The sequence below is a fragment of the Saccopteryx bilineata genome, chromosome 4, assembly GCF_036850765.1.
Source record: "Saccopteryx bilineata isolate mSacBil1 chromosome 4, mSacBil1_pri_phased_curated, whole genome shotgun sequence".
NCBI lineage: Eukaryota > Metazoa > Chordata > Mammalia > Chiroptera > Emballonuridae > Saccopteryx > Saccopteryx bilineata.
Window position 1 is genome coordinate 273,118,968 of NC_089493.1, and position 14,623 is coordinate 273,133,590.

Consider the following 14,623-nt stretch of genomic DNA (forward strand, 5'->3'; position numbering starts at 1 on the left):
CAAACCTTTAGCATGGAGTGATGTAGTTCCTGTATGGTAAGGCTATTTGATTTCTTTGATAAAAAATACTGAAAATTAATGACTGTGTGTTCCATTATTACACTTTATACTCAAAACATATCTGCGGAGCACCAATTACTAAGAGGCTGGATGTCAGCGAGGCACAGGGGATGCTGTTTGAAACATTTATTCAACATCGGCTATGGGGGAACTTGTTGGAAACGCAAATTCCCAGAGCCCATCCGAGAACTACTGGAACTCTGAGTGGGGCTCAGGATCCGTTTTAACAAGCAATCCAGGCAGTTCTGATAGGTCTACAGGCCTGAGATCCACTGAGCTGGAGGAAACCCAAGTCCTTGATTCTGCCACTAACTAGGAGACCCTACGCAAATGTGCCCAAGTTTTCATCATCACCTTTCAAATGGAGGTCATGACATTTGCACTAATTGTCTTATAGCAATAATGTCATGAGGTTCAAGTGATAAAAGTGGGAATGTTTTTGGGAAATGTGTTAATAGTGTAATAATATTGTTAAAGAGAGAAAATAAGAAAAAAAATGTGGAGATGCTCTAAGACCATGCTACTCAGGGTGTGGTCCTCAGAACCGTAGCACTGGATAGAAAGACTCCCCGGCAGAATCTGCTTTGTAACGAGCCCTGGCGATTCAGGTGGGAAAGGCACTGAGCGGAGAGTAACACTGCACAGGTGTAAGGTGCTACTCACACCAGGCAGGTGCAGTCCTGAGCAAAGCAGAGGGCCCCTCGCTCCACACTTGAGCTCCTCTCGGTGGTCTAGCAGTTGATCATAGCAGGAAATGCTATGAAAGAGTTTCAACTTGGAGAAGTTTGGTGGGATTACTGTGAGGTGCTACCATACTCAGAGGTAGTTCCTGCTAATGAGCTGAATTCTTACCACCTGTTCTCAATCCAAAGCTTATAAAAACATGCCAGTCTGTGCTTTGGAATCCTTTAATCACTGGAATCCACACAAAATCATCTCACAGCCTCATATGAACTGGGTGAGTCATGAGGCCACTTGAAGGACCAGATCCTGCAGAAATTCAAAAGAGGCTATTTTTTATACTTGAAACTGCAGGGGTTATCCAGCTTTTAAGGGACGGCTGGAAAGCATATGCTTTATCATTTTGAACTAATTGAAATAAAGGCTGGAAGAGGAGGAGGGGAATGTCCCCTGAAGATTTTGATGTCAAGTATTCTGAGCTCACCATTTGCATGTTTAATAAGTGCCTCAGGTGATTTTTATGGAAATGTAAGTTTGGGAAGGACTACTCTAGATCCTAGCTTGGTAGTTCTCAACCGTGGCTTCCTACTGAAACCATCTGCAGAGCTTTAAAGAAAAAGTATGGATGCCTGATTTGGTCCATCTAGAGTGGGGCCTGGGGCTGGTTGTTGTCAGACAGCTCCCCACGTGCTCCGGAGGGCAGCCAGCACCGAGACCCTGGACGCCTAAAGAGAGGCTATGACGGCTGGGGGAGAGCTGGCTCCTGTTATGGGCTGACCTGTGTTAACCCAAAGTTCATGTGCTGAAGTCTGAGCCCCCAGTACCTCAGAGTGTAACTGTATTTGGAGATAAGGCCTTTAGACAAGTGACTAAATTAAAAGGAAGCCATTAAGGTGCGCACAGAGGGAAATAACCATGTGAGGACACAACAAAAATGTGGCCATCTGCAAGCCAAGGAGACAGGCCTCAGAATGAAGCCAGAATTCTGGACACCAGCACTTTGATCTTGGATGTCTAGCCTCCAGAACTGTAAGAAAATAAATGTGTGTTGTTTAAGCCACCCAGTCTGTGGTATTCAGTTATGACAGCCAAATACCCTGTCACCCCCTATCTCAAGACCAAGTGTTAAAAGCATCCCCACACCCACATGTTTGTGTGAGGCCCACAGACTAGCTCTTTCTATGGTGTTGGTGTCTCCAGGAGAAGCAAGGGCTTAATAGAAGCAGAAACAGGACATGAGGTGAATGGAGGTATAAACCCCTAGCATATGATGAGTCAGCAAAAATGACACTCAGAGGGGAGTTCATAATTCAGTGTAGAAGCCAGAGACAAGCAGCATTAAGATGACACAAAGGGAAGAAAGTCACTTCAAACATCAATTCCACAGGCTGCCTTCACTGACCCCAAATTATACCCTCATTTCTCTTGGGCTTCTGCTTGACAGCACCTATCACAATTATAATTAATGTTTAATAAGTTCCTGTCTAAATTAACCTGCTAGACATAAGCATATGAGGTCAGAGATTGTGTCTTGACTTGTTCACTATCTTGTTCACCATTTGGCATGTATTTGTGAAATTAATGAACAAATGAATGCTACTAGCAACCACTGGCAAAGATGATACCAACAGAAATTCAGATGACAAAATGAATGAATGAATAAGTGAATGAAAAAGAGAATCCGTGAATGAATACTGATTGGGTGTTTGTGTTTTAAATGTACCGTAAATGTTTTCTAAATTCAGTTTCAATCAGATTTCATGATAGTGATTACTCAAAGGAGGCTCCCCGTGCCTTGAGTAATTTGGTAGTTGTACCTTTCTGCTGGACTCTTCAATTTTAAGTATAGTCACGTGCCTTGAGAATCATTTGGCAAATCTACAGAAGAATGCTATATATGTGTGTATGTATATATATGTACATACACATATTAATTCCTTACACACATATACATACATATATATATTTCATATATACCACTAGTCTCATATTTGGTACAACATGTTAATACTTTTAGCCCCGGCCAGTCGGCCCAGCCTGTGGAAGTCCTGGGTTTGATTCCCGGCCAGGGCACACAGAAGAAGCGCCCATCTGCTTCTCCACCCTTCCCCCTCTCCTTTCTATCTCTCTCTTCCCTTCCCACAGCCAAGGCTCCATTGGAGCAAAGTTGGCCCAGGCACTGAGGATGGCTCTATGGCCTCTGCCTCAGGCGCTAGAATGGCTCTGGTTGCAGCGGAGCAATGCCCCAGATGGGCAGAGCATCGTCCCCAGTGGGCATGCCAGGTGGATCCTGGCCAGGCGCATGCAGGAGTCTGTCTGTCTGCCTCCTTACCACTTCTCACTTCAGAAAAATACAGAATAAAAAGAAAGGACTTTGATGGTTACATGTGAAACCTCACAGGGCAGAGTCTCAGCCCGCATACCACCTCCCCGTCCAAGCCCAAGGACATATCTACGTGATATGCAGTCAAGTTCCCAGAGAGACCAGTGGTTGTATTTCACCTTTGGGTAACAGGTTATTTTTAGTTCAGAGTCATGAACAAATGCAGCTTCCACAATTCAGAGGCATCGTATGCCTGACAATGGGTCACATTTTTATTCAGGCTGGACCACTTGTCTTAGCACCAGTTTCCAAATGTGCCAGGTCTGGGAAGTCTGGGAGAAGAGATTCCTAAGGACCAATAATTCATATGCCCATCTCTCAAAGAAACAATACACCATTCCCAGGTTATCTTTTCCCAGGTTTTTGTAAACAAGTAAATCATTACAACAGTCTTTATTAGAAAATCCCAAATATTTTATCTTAAAATAAGCAATTCAAGTGTAAAATACCAGCAGAGTATGGCCAATTTTACTTCAGTATTTACATTGTGGTCAGTTTCCATTCCTGGCAAATGGCTTAAATTTCCTTCTAAGAAGCTCTGAAATGCCCAGGTGTCACAGTAAAAGTTGCTCCATCTTTATCTTCTTTCCTTATTTGATCGGTGTCTGGCTACCATAATAATCATCAATCCTCAGGCCTTTGAATTATCTTCTTGAACTGACCGCCTAAATCGCAGGTCTGGGTTAACACAGAAAGAGAAATGAGCACACAGAGACACACACTGCCCCATCTCTGCAAGGGGAAGGCCAGCCTGGCCTTCAAGATCCCTCAGCTTCTCAGGCCTTCCTTGCCTCCTCATTTTAAGTTTCTTCAACTCTTCCCCTTGAACTCCCATCATTGGATGCTGTCGATAAATGCTATCCCAAGAGATGAATTAGGAGGAGTCCCAGCATTCATTTCCCTTTTGGCATCAGCCGCAGCTTTTCCCTGGGAAGCCACTCTTCCCCAAGATCAGACCTGTGACTCAGATCTGCACAGTCGACAGCAGAGGTGGATAAAGCTGTTTTGCAATTATTAGGAAGAGCCTACTTGAGAAGGGAGCTAACATGGAAAAGAACTGAACAGAAAGGAACCAGGTTCTTCGGACATACTGTGAGCCCCAGCTTTAAAAGCAAGAATTATTCTTGAGTTTTTGCTAAAGCCACTTTGGGTCAGTTCTTGCAATTGAATGAGTAACTGATACACGAGTAATTCTGGTCCTCTATCTCGGGGTATGTCTTCTAGATAAATCAGGTCTTTTTTCAGTACCTGTTTGATTACTCACCACAAGCAGCTTCATGTTCCCTGATGTGCAAAGGGCTTGGCTCCTGAAAAAGAAGAAAACAGGCAGCCTCGTCACTGGAAGGTAATGTAGGCTGAGCACCAGGTTCGGTTGCATAGCTGGGAAGTTTTGTGAGTGCTCACCATTTTAAAACTGAGAGGTGACAGATTAAGAACAAGGCTCAACCATAGAAACATCAAATGTGCTTTGTTGTGTTTTTTAGGGACTATGATTCCATTTAGTTTTTCATTCATTTCACAGAGTATTTACAACATGCCGGGTAATAGATTAGGACCTGGGGCTGTAAGGAGTGGGCATGGTCCGTGCTTTCCCAGGATTGACAGTTGGGCGTCTCGTTCCCTGAATGGTACCGACAGTATTAATTTCACAGGTAGTAAATGAAAGCAGTCTCTTCTGACAAGATCATAACTCCTAAAAACTGGTGGCATTTGAATTAAGGTGAGTTTACTGTTTATCTGTATTTTCTGGAACATCAGGGAAGCTGGCCTGGGCTGTGGAATTAGACAGGTTTCCAGGCATCTCTTACACTGTCCTGGAAAGAGTGAAATAGGTAAAATCATTTTAAGAAAGTGGTATGGGCCCTGGCTGGTTGGCTCAGTGGTAGAGCGTCAGCCTGGCGTGCAGGAGTCCCGGGTTCGATTCCCGGCCAGGTCACACAGGAGAAGCGCCCATCTGCTTCTCTACCCCTCCCCCTCTCCTTCCTCTCAGTCTCTCTCTTCCCCTCCTGCAGCCAAGGCTCCATTGGAGCAAAGATGGCCCGGGCGCTGGGGATGGCTCCTTGGCCTCTGCCCCAGGCGCTAGAGTGACTCTGGTCATGACAGAGGGACGCCCCGGAGGGGCAGAGCATTGCCCCCTGGTGGGCAGAGCGTCGCTCCCTGGTGGGCGTGCTGGGTGGATCCTGGTGGGGCACATGTGGGAGTCTGTCTGTCTCTCCCCGTTTCCAGCTTCAGAAAAAAAAAATACAAAAAAAAAAAAAAGAAAGTGGTATGGCACTATTAACATGATCATGTGGCTGTCCTATGGCTGAAATAGTCGCATAAAGAAATTATAAAAAAAATGGGTCCTTGCACACTGTTTTTAGTATTAAAAAAAACATGGCAATAACTCAAACATCCAAATATGTACAGACTGAAACAATGTCTGAGATACAGTGGTACCTTGAGATACAAGTTTAATTTGTTCTGTAACCGAGCTTGTAAGTCAGTCAATTCGCATATCAAACAAATTTCTCCCATTTAAAATAACTGAAATAGATTTAATTCGTTCCAACCCTGTGAAACATCCCCAAACCATCCTAAATTATAAAAAAAGACATGTTTTTAATTAAGAAACACACATATATACTTTACCAATGCATAACAAAATATATGAAATAAAAGAAAAAAGTGTTATTTAGTACTGTATTCTTACCTTGGAGACAGACGAGTGTGGCTAAGAAAGGTGAATGGTGGAGGAGGGAGGGAGGAAGGAAGGGATGCAGGCACTGTAGACACGTAAACTAAAACTGCACTTTCTTAACACTAAATGTAAACTAAAACTGCATTTTCTTTAAACAAATCTAAAACTGCACTTTCTTTACTTAAAATGAAACCACAGAAACTTAATTGTAAAAAAATGCACTTTCTTAACTTTAAACTGAACCTAAGCTTAACATTACATATTTTTCATTTAATCATCACCTGTTTTTGCCTTTTTGGCTGCACTCTTGGCACTTTCACTTGCAGGACTTTTGAATAAAAATCTATCCAAAGAGGTTTGCTTTTTTTTTTTTTTTTGTATTTTTCCGAAGCTGGAAACGAGGAGAGACAGTCAGACAGACTGCTGCATGTGCCCGACCGGGATCCACCCGGCACGCCCACCAGGGGGCGATGCTCTGCCCCTCCGGGGCGTCGCTCTGTCGCGACCAGAGCCACTCTAGCACCTGGGGCAGAGGCCAAGGAGCCATCCCCAGCGCCGGGGCCATTTTTGCTACAATGGAGCCTTGGCTGCGGGAGGGGAAGAGAGAGACAGAGAGGAAGGAGAGGGGGAGGGGTGGAGAAGCAGATGGGTGCTTCTCCTGTGTGCCCTGGCCAGGAATCGAACCCGGGACTCCCACACGCCAGGCCGACGCTCTACCACTGAGCCAACTGGCCAGGGCCAAAGAGGTTTGCTTTTGCCTGCCTTTTATTTTTTATTTTTTTGTATTTTTCTGAAGCTGGAAACAGGGAGGCAGTCAGACAGACTCCCGCATGTGCCCAACCGGGATCCACCCGGCATGCCCACCAGGGGGCGATGCTTTGCCCATCTAGGGCGTTGCTCCACTGCAACCAGAGCCATTCCAACACCTGAGGCAGAGGCCATGGAACCATCCTCAGCGCCCAGGCCAACTTTGCTCCAATGAAGCCTTGGTTGCAGGAGGGGAAGAGAGAGACAGAGAGGAAGGAGAGGGGGAGGGGTGGAGAAGCAGATGGGTGCTTCTCCTGTGTGCCCTGGCCAGGAATCAAACCCGGGACTCCCGCAGGCCAGGCCGACACTCTACCACTGAGCCAACCGGCCAGGGCCTTGCCTGCCTTTTAAAATGTTACAGAAATGTGACAAACAAGTGTCATTAAAAAGTGCTGAAGCACAACCAGTTAAAACCTTTTCTGGGTTTTTTTTTTTAATAAAACTTGAAAGCTTCTCCCACATTGCCAGCATGTCTTTAATTTAATTTGTAGAAATCACTTCCTCCAACTCTACCTCTCTTCAACTACTAATTTCTTGCAGAAGCTCCATATGTTGCATCATCTGTAGCTCTGTCAACTCCTCAGTAGAGAGTTCTTCTTTGTGTTCCTCAACAAGCTTGTTTACATAGTCCTCATCTACGTCCAGACCCATAAACTTTCCGAGGGACACTATCTCCTCCAACGCTTCTACCTCGGTCTTGGTCTCTGGTTCGAATCCTTTGAAATCCCTGTCTGCAACAACATCAGGCCGTATCTTTTTCCATGCTGAGTTCAAGGTTCTTCTTGTAACCTCTAGCCATGCCACGTCAATAATGCGTTAACATATCACGATGTTGTAGTGATCTTTCCAAAACTCTCGAAGGGTTAGAATTGTATTCTCAGTCACCTCAAAGCAGCGCAGAACAAGTGCTTTGTGTAAAGCTTTTTAAAGTTGTTAATGACCTGCTGATCCATAGGCTGCAAGACTGAAGTCGTGTTGGGTGGGAGGTAGAGGACTTTCACAAATTTGAACTCATCAAGAATGTCATCTTCAAGACCAGGTGGATGGGCTGGAGCATTATCAAGGATTAGTAATGCTTTCATTGGGAGTTTATTTTCTTGAAGATATTTCTTCACTGCAGGACCAAAGACGAGATTTACCCATTCAATAAAAAACTGCCGCGTAACCCATGACCTAGCATTGGCGTGCCACATAACCTGCAGTTTTTCTTTAAGAATCTTGTGAGTCTTAAAGCCTCGAGGATTTTCGGAATGATACACTAGCAGTGGCTTTACTTTACAATCACCGCTAGCATTTGCACACAATGCCAGGGTCAGATGGTCCTTCATTGGTTTATGGCCTGGCAGTGATGAAAGTCCTCTGGAGCATTTTTTCCCCAAACAATCCTGTTTCGTCACAGTTAAACACTTGTTGGGGGATGTAGCCTTCCTTTGTGATAAGCGCAACAAAACGTGCGATGCACTCCTGAGCTGCCTTAACATCAGCATTCGCAGCTTCACCATGCCTCACCGCCGAGTGGATGCCAGGTCTCTTCTTGAAATTTTCAAACCAGCTGTGACTTGCCTTAAACGTATCTTCTGCTGCCTCTTTTGAGGTTGATGGTTCTTTCTTCTTCAAGTCACCGTAAATAATACGTGCCTTTTCGCATATTACAGTCTCCGTCACTGTATCTCCTGCCAGCTCTTTCTCTTTCACCCACACCAGCAGAAGCTTCTCCATTTCCTCATGGATATTTGTCCTTAACTGGGACAGAATTGTAGTTCCTTTCACTGGATTTGTGCTTTTGATGGCATCCTTTTAAGGATGGTACAAATTGTAGATATATTGCAGTCGTACAGCCTTGCCAGTTCAATCACTCGTACACCACGCTCATGTTTTTCTATTATTTCTTGCTTTACTTCTATTGACATTCTCTTCTTCTCACCACTGTCCTTTACACTCACTTTCTTCGGCCCCATGATAGCACACAAAAAAGTTAGTAAAAAATGCAAAAATGATGCAAGAATGAGTACAGTGCACGAGATTCGACTTGATTCTGCGGGTAGCACGTGAGAAAGAACGAGGTGCTGGTGTTGTGCTGCCAATAGTGGACCCGTGCGCCAAAGCGCCAACTAGCGGCAGCTTCCCGAATCACGACTCGTATCTTGGAATTTCGCTCAGATCTCGAACAAAAATATGGACCGAGCTGCAGCTCGTATCTTAAAAATTGTATGTTGGTCTGCTCATATGTCAAAGTACCACTGCATTAAGGTGGGGGGGGGTTATGAAATGTGCATAGTATAGCCTCACTTTTGTAAAAAATAAACGAAAACGTTCAATGCATGTATGTTTGCAGATGCCTATGGGGATGGATCTGGAGGGATAGACCCGGAAGCATTAATATAGTGGGGCGAGCTTTCAGGGCACTTTCCATCTCAGTAGGCTATATGTTTACATGATCAGGTTATAGGAAAGATGTAGGCAGCGCCTTTGTTGTGTTCACTACAATAACCCCAGCACCTAGAACAAGGCCAGGCATGGAAAGTGTTGAATGAATATAATTTTTAAAGTAAAAAATATAGAAATGTCTTTATTTTTTTTAGAGAGAAGGAGGGAGATAGGGAGGGAGAGAGGAAGGTAGAGAGAGAGAAACATCGCTCATTGTTTTACTTAGTTGTGCCATTGATTGCTTTTCATATGTGCCCTGACTCGGGCTTGAACCGATGACTTCGGTGTTGAGCTGGCATCCTTGGGATTGAGCTAGCACTCTTGAGATCAAGCAGGCAACCCTGGATTGAGCCATGACCCCAGGCTTGCGCCTCTATCCACTGTGCCACCAGCCAGGCCTAGAAATATCTTACACATAGAAAGTGAAATGTCCTTATGTGATTCTGGTTCCCTGAGGCCCTTTTCACAGGGAGGCAAGTGTGTGTCTCAGGGTTACCCAGGCAGCCTGCAGCCTCACCTCCACGTCTCTACTTTCCGGTGTGAACGAGCTGGAGTTTGCTCTCTTCTCTGTATCCTGCAGCTTAGTCAACTTTTCAATCAGGAACATTTTATCTTTGCCTTCCTGCCGAGAAGAACAATGAAAACAAAAACACACATGATGAATGATGGTGTGGGGTTGAGAACAAATGATAGGTTTCTTTTTAGACAAATGATAGGTTTCTTTTTAGGCAGGTAGGGTCCATTGGATGGATTTTGCCGCCATGTTTTCTCTTGATGAAAGAAAAGAAACATTTAATAGCAAAGCCGAATTATCCCCTAAAGCCTTCCTGAATTAGAATATTCTCCTCTAAAGCAATTCCCCTAGCAGGCTTGAGTAGAAGCCTTCTCTAGCCTGGTTGCTAGCAGCAACTTACACGCCACTGTCTGAAGGCCCGGGACAAATGATTTATTGCAGGGGTCCCAAACTAGGGCCTGCGGGCCCACATGGGGCCCCCTGAGGCCATTTATCCGGCCGCCGCACTTCCAGAAGGGGCACCTCTTTCATTGGTGGTCAGTGAGAGGAGCATAGTTCCCATTGAAATACTAGTCAGTTTGTTGATTTAAATTTACTTGTTCTTTATTTTAAATATTGTATTTGTTCCCATTTTGCTTTTTTACTTTAAAATAAGATATGTGTAGTGTGCATAGGGATTTGCTCATAGTGTTTTTTATAGTCCGGCCCTCCAATGGTCTGAGGGACAGTGAACTGGTCCCCTGTGTTTGGGGACCCCTGATTTATTGTATCCCCCTTCTTGGCATTCCCTCTGCCCCAGAGCTCTGAGTACTCTGTCTTGTCAAAGCTTACAGCTCAGCAGCTAAGGATATCCAGTATTTTTCATTTGTCAGTTTTATCTGTGTTAATGGAATAGATCAGTTAAATAGTTCCCTAGCTGGGAGGGGGAAGTAAGAAAGAGGGTATGCCTCCCCGGGAGGGTGTGTCACTTTCCCGTGAGTCTGTTGCAGATAAGACCGTGTTCCATCTGTGTTGAGGTGGGCTAGGAAGTACCACTGGTGGTCTGTCCAGTCTAGGTCAATCCAGTTCCCATGCCCTCGTTTTTTCTTAAACTCTCACCCACTAGTTTTAGCACCCACTAGTGGATCTCATGTGCAATAATTATTGCTGTGCTATTTGCTTTGTGATGATTTTCTATGCCCCTCATTCCTTCTACATTTATTAATTGGAATTCTTCTCTAAGGAAGAGCTGAACTGGGGAATTCCTATTTTTAATAAGTTCCCCCAGCAGTCTGAGATGCAGCCAGCTGTTTTGGAAATCTCTCATATGTAGCAGAATGAATTAGAATTATCTGGAGAGCTTGCAAAAAAAAAAAAAAGCAAACTCTTCGGCTTTCCTCAACAGATTTTGACTCAGGGGGGCAAAATTGCATTGTAGTTAAGAGAACAAATTTTGGAGTTGCCTGGTTCAAATCCTACCATTCATGAGCCCTGTAACCTTGGGCAAATTGCTTCACTCTGTAAGTCTCGGTTTTCTTAATTTTAAAATAGGGGTTTCAAGAAATGTATGTGCGTAGAAAAAATGAAAATTTAACACAAATTTTTGTTTATCACTTAGCATAATACCAGGTATCACATAAGTGCTCAATAAGTGTTATCTGTTGCTATTGGGTGGAAAGGAAAGGGTAACAGGAATTTGCTTTTTTTAACAAGCATTCAGGAGTTTTGATGTAGGTGATTGTATTGTATTGATTGCTGTGCCTATTTCCAGCCTCTTTGTCTGGGCTCTTTGTGATCCTTCCTCTCGGCAAGACTTCTAAGCCGGCAGGTCTGTGGTGATGCTTATGGTGCCTCGCTGAACTGATGCTGTCCAAACACCTCCCCGGCATTGCCTTTATTACCGGAGATTTTAGAATCAAATCCCTCCTATGTTAAGATCTTTGTAGGACTTGACCAAACCACTCAGAGTGCTTCATCAGAAAAATATGGGTGATGTTTCTGGGGACAGGCAGGGGAAAGAACATAACTAACCCATGCCCTTTCTTTACACCCCCAAAAGGACCTATTCAAATGATCTGAAACCCCAAACCAAGCAATGCCAAGATCAGCCAACTGCCACCAGAAGCTGGGAGAGGCACGGAAGAGGTTCTGCCTTGGAGCTCCAGAGGGAACCTACTCTGCTGACACCTTAGTTTTGGATTTCTAGCCAGAACTGAGAGACAATACATTTCTGTTGTTTTCAGCCACCAAGTTGGTGGTGATTTTCAAAAGCACCCTAGGAAACTAATACAGTAAGCATGTTGAAAACTTGGAAAAGAAGGGAAGAATCATGCATTTACTATGCGTGAACTGTATTTCAAGGTGATCAAATCGTTGGTGAGTAAATTTTCTGCTAATAAATGCAGAAACATTTATAGAATTAGAGTATCACTATTTTATAATCCCTAGTGAAATAAATGGATCTTCTAGGCAATTCTCATCAAGGGCTGCTAAGCCCATTAGAGAGAGGCTGATGGGGAACTTTATAATGGATGGGTCAGGCTAACAAAGCGTGGGCCCGCTAACCGCTCTCAACATCACACAACAAAAAGACAACTACATTTCCCATCTCAACGCCATAAGAAGTGCATAGCACCATCTATGAAGTATTCTGGCTAAAATGTTGAATCTGGATCTAATGAGGTCTCTAAATCTTACCATTAGTTTGCAAGAAATAGACAGTAAAAAGAAACATGCCAAACATGACCACAGGGTTGAAAATCAGACATATCCAGAATATGGGAGCTATTAGAAGACAATGACCTGGTTTCTTCAACAGTACAACCAAATGCAGCACGTGGACTTTTTGAAATCCTGATGTGAATAACCCCACTGTAAAAGACACTCAATGGGACTATTGGGGGAATCTGACCGTGACTGGATATTAGATGATAGTAAGGAATTATTAAGTTTTCTTTTAGGTGTGATCATTGGTGGTGTGGTCATGTTTCTTTAAAAGTCTGGTTATCTGAGGCCTATAGAAGTTTTTACAGATAAAAAGGTATAAAGTCTAGAAAATTCTTTAAAATGACCTAGAGATTTGCAGTGCAGGGATAGTAGCTCAATGGAATAAGAGCATACAATTGTAGATGGTTGTTGGGGTGGGCAGTGGGCAGGTGGGGGTTCTTTGTACTATTCTGTTTGAGAGTATTTTAATTTTTTTCATTATAAAATGTAAAAAGACAGAGAGGAGAACAGAGGGGGCCAACAGAACTCACATTAATGATCTGTTCATGGAGCAGTCTGATCATGATCTTCCTTCCCTCTGTGATCTGCCAGTAAAGATAGGTGATGATTCTGGAAGGAAAGAAAAGAAAGAAGGACAGACACTTTCGCAAGTGTTCGGAAGGCTCGGAATTCCAACTGGATGTAAAGGAACTGGAATGCTTGCGGGATAATAGATGTTGGCCACAGCCATGTTGCCGAAAAGTTGCCTCTGGTTGAATTATAGACTGACTACATTATAGCGATGATTGTGCGCATTCTGCACACGGAAGCCCCAAAGAGGCGGTGGTAGAAAGACTCTTGCCACGGTCCTTTCACAGATCAGTTCATTGAGCGTCTCTGGGCGCGGGGTCAGACATCAGCATTTTTTCAAGGTACGTGATTCTAACGTGCAGCCAGGTTTTATGACTCTGGACAGTGCTATTCAAACTTCAACGTGATACAAACTTCCTGGGAATTTGTTAAAATGCAGGTGCAGATTCTGTAGGTCTGGGGTAGGGCCTCAGAACCTGCATTTGTTACAAGCTCCCAGTGAATCAGAAATTTGAAGGAGCAAGACACTAGGAGAGCTCACCATTTAAAAAGGCCAATGGCAACCTAGTGCTGGGGAGGGAGGGCCTGACTGACGGCAGTGTCCTGTCTACATGAGGAGTTACAATCTCTAATACCGTCAGTGCTGGGCTTCCAAAGACAGAAGCTATTGGTCAGCTAACCAAGGGTCCGTCCATGCAGGAAAATGGGCCCAGTCGTGGCAGATCTATTTTTTTTAATAAGAGGTCAGAAATTGCTCTTTTTCTATTTGAAATGAAAATACACTATCCTATGTATCAATAATGCCCAACTCACTTTAATATGTCACAATCTCAGAAAGAATCACACATATAATTGTCCTAAGCATTCTCATATCCTTGTATTTTCATTTTATTTTCATGTTATCTCTTAAGAGAGGCAGGGAGCAGGTATTTATTGTTTTTTAATCAAACATGCCAAAAAAAAAAAAACTAAGATAAGAAAATATCAAACATATTTTTAAAAAAACCTCAAGGGCAGTCAGATCATCCAGAACACTAAGTTATGCCATAGCCCTTTGCTTTCCCAGCAAACATCCCTACGGCCGTCCACATGTTGTAGTAAAGGGTTCGCCAACTGCGCCACTTACAGTACAATAACGGTGAGGATGAAGAAGAAGTGCACACTTCCGATGAGGTTCCGGTAGATCCAAACCACCCACAGGTAGCTGGGCCTTTTACTCAGGGTATCGATCCAGCTGTAAATGGAGTGAATGAAGAAGGGCAGTCCTCGAAACGGGCCACAGTCAGCTGACGGTTTCAATCTGGTGAAACAAGGGTCAGAAAAACATCTCTCAGTGAGACTCTGGTCTAGTTTCTCCTACGATCAGGGTGTCCTTTCTGGGCTCTGGAACCAACAATTTTTGCCTGCTCCACCCACACCCCACTTCCAAAGGAGACTTTTCCTCTTCCAGCCTCAGCTGGTATATTTTATACTCTGAGGAACAGCTCGCAGACAAGACTACCACCTGATCCAACCGTAGTCAACCCAAAGACCAGGCAGCAGCTTTTTCTGTACCTTGGCCCAAAGAAATGAATTGGGGCAACCAGATGCTCTTTCTTGGGAACTTGAACTAAGAATTATGAAGAGGGGACCCTGTAATCGATGGAACCTGAAGTTGTGGCAATGATGGCTACGTGCAGTCAGTTGTTAGGAACAAGCAGGAACTAGAGGACAACGAGAAACTGTTAGGAGACACAAGAGAGTAGCAAGGAAATCATGAAAGAGCAGTCTGCCCTGAAGCCATGTGAATTGTCAA

General features: G+C 44.1%; 1 protein-coding gene across 12 annotated transcripts in view; it reads right to left on the reverse strand.

Moving 5' to 3' along the window:
- Nucleotides 1–3,271: 3,271 nt before the first annotated feature.
- TMC5 (transmembrane channel like 5) overlaps nt 3,272–14,623 on the reverse strand; it is an 81,564-nt gene continuing 70,212 nt past the window's right edge. For 6 of the 12 annotated variants that reach the window (XM_066274722.1, XM_066274718.1, XM_066274716.1 and 3 more), the window contains exons 17-21: nt 13,955–14,128; nt 12,789–12,867; nt 9,556–9,660; nt 4,389–4,431; nt 3,272–3,802 (exon numbers count right to left, since the gene is read on the reverse strand). In XM_066274722.1, the coding sequence (XP_066130819.1) occupies nt 3,756–3,802; nt 4,389–4,431; nt 9,556–9,660; nt 12,789–12,867; nt 13,955–14,128 (448 nt within the window). In that variant the 3' untranslated portion in view covers nt 3,272–3,755. The remainder of the gene's footprint in view (nt 3,803–4,388; nt 4,432–9,555; nt 9,661–12,788; nt 12,868–13,954; nt 14,129–14,623) is intronic. The other 6 variants (XM_066274715.1, XM_066274713.1, XM_066274711.1 and 3 more) reach the window with 1 other exon arrangement.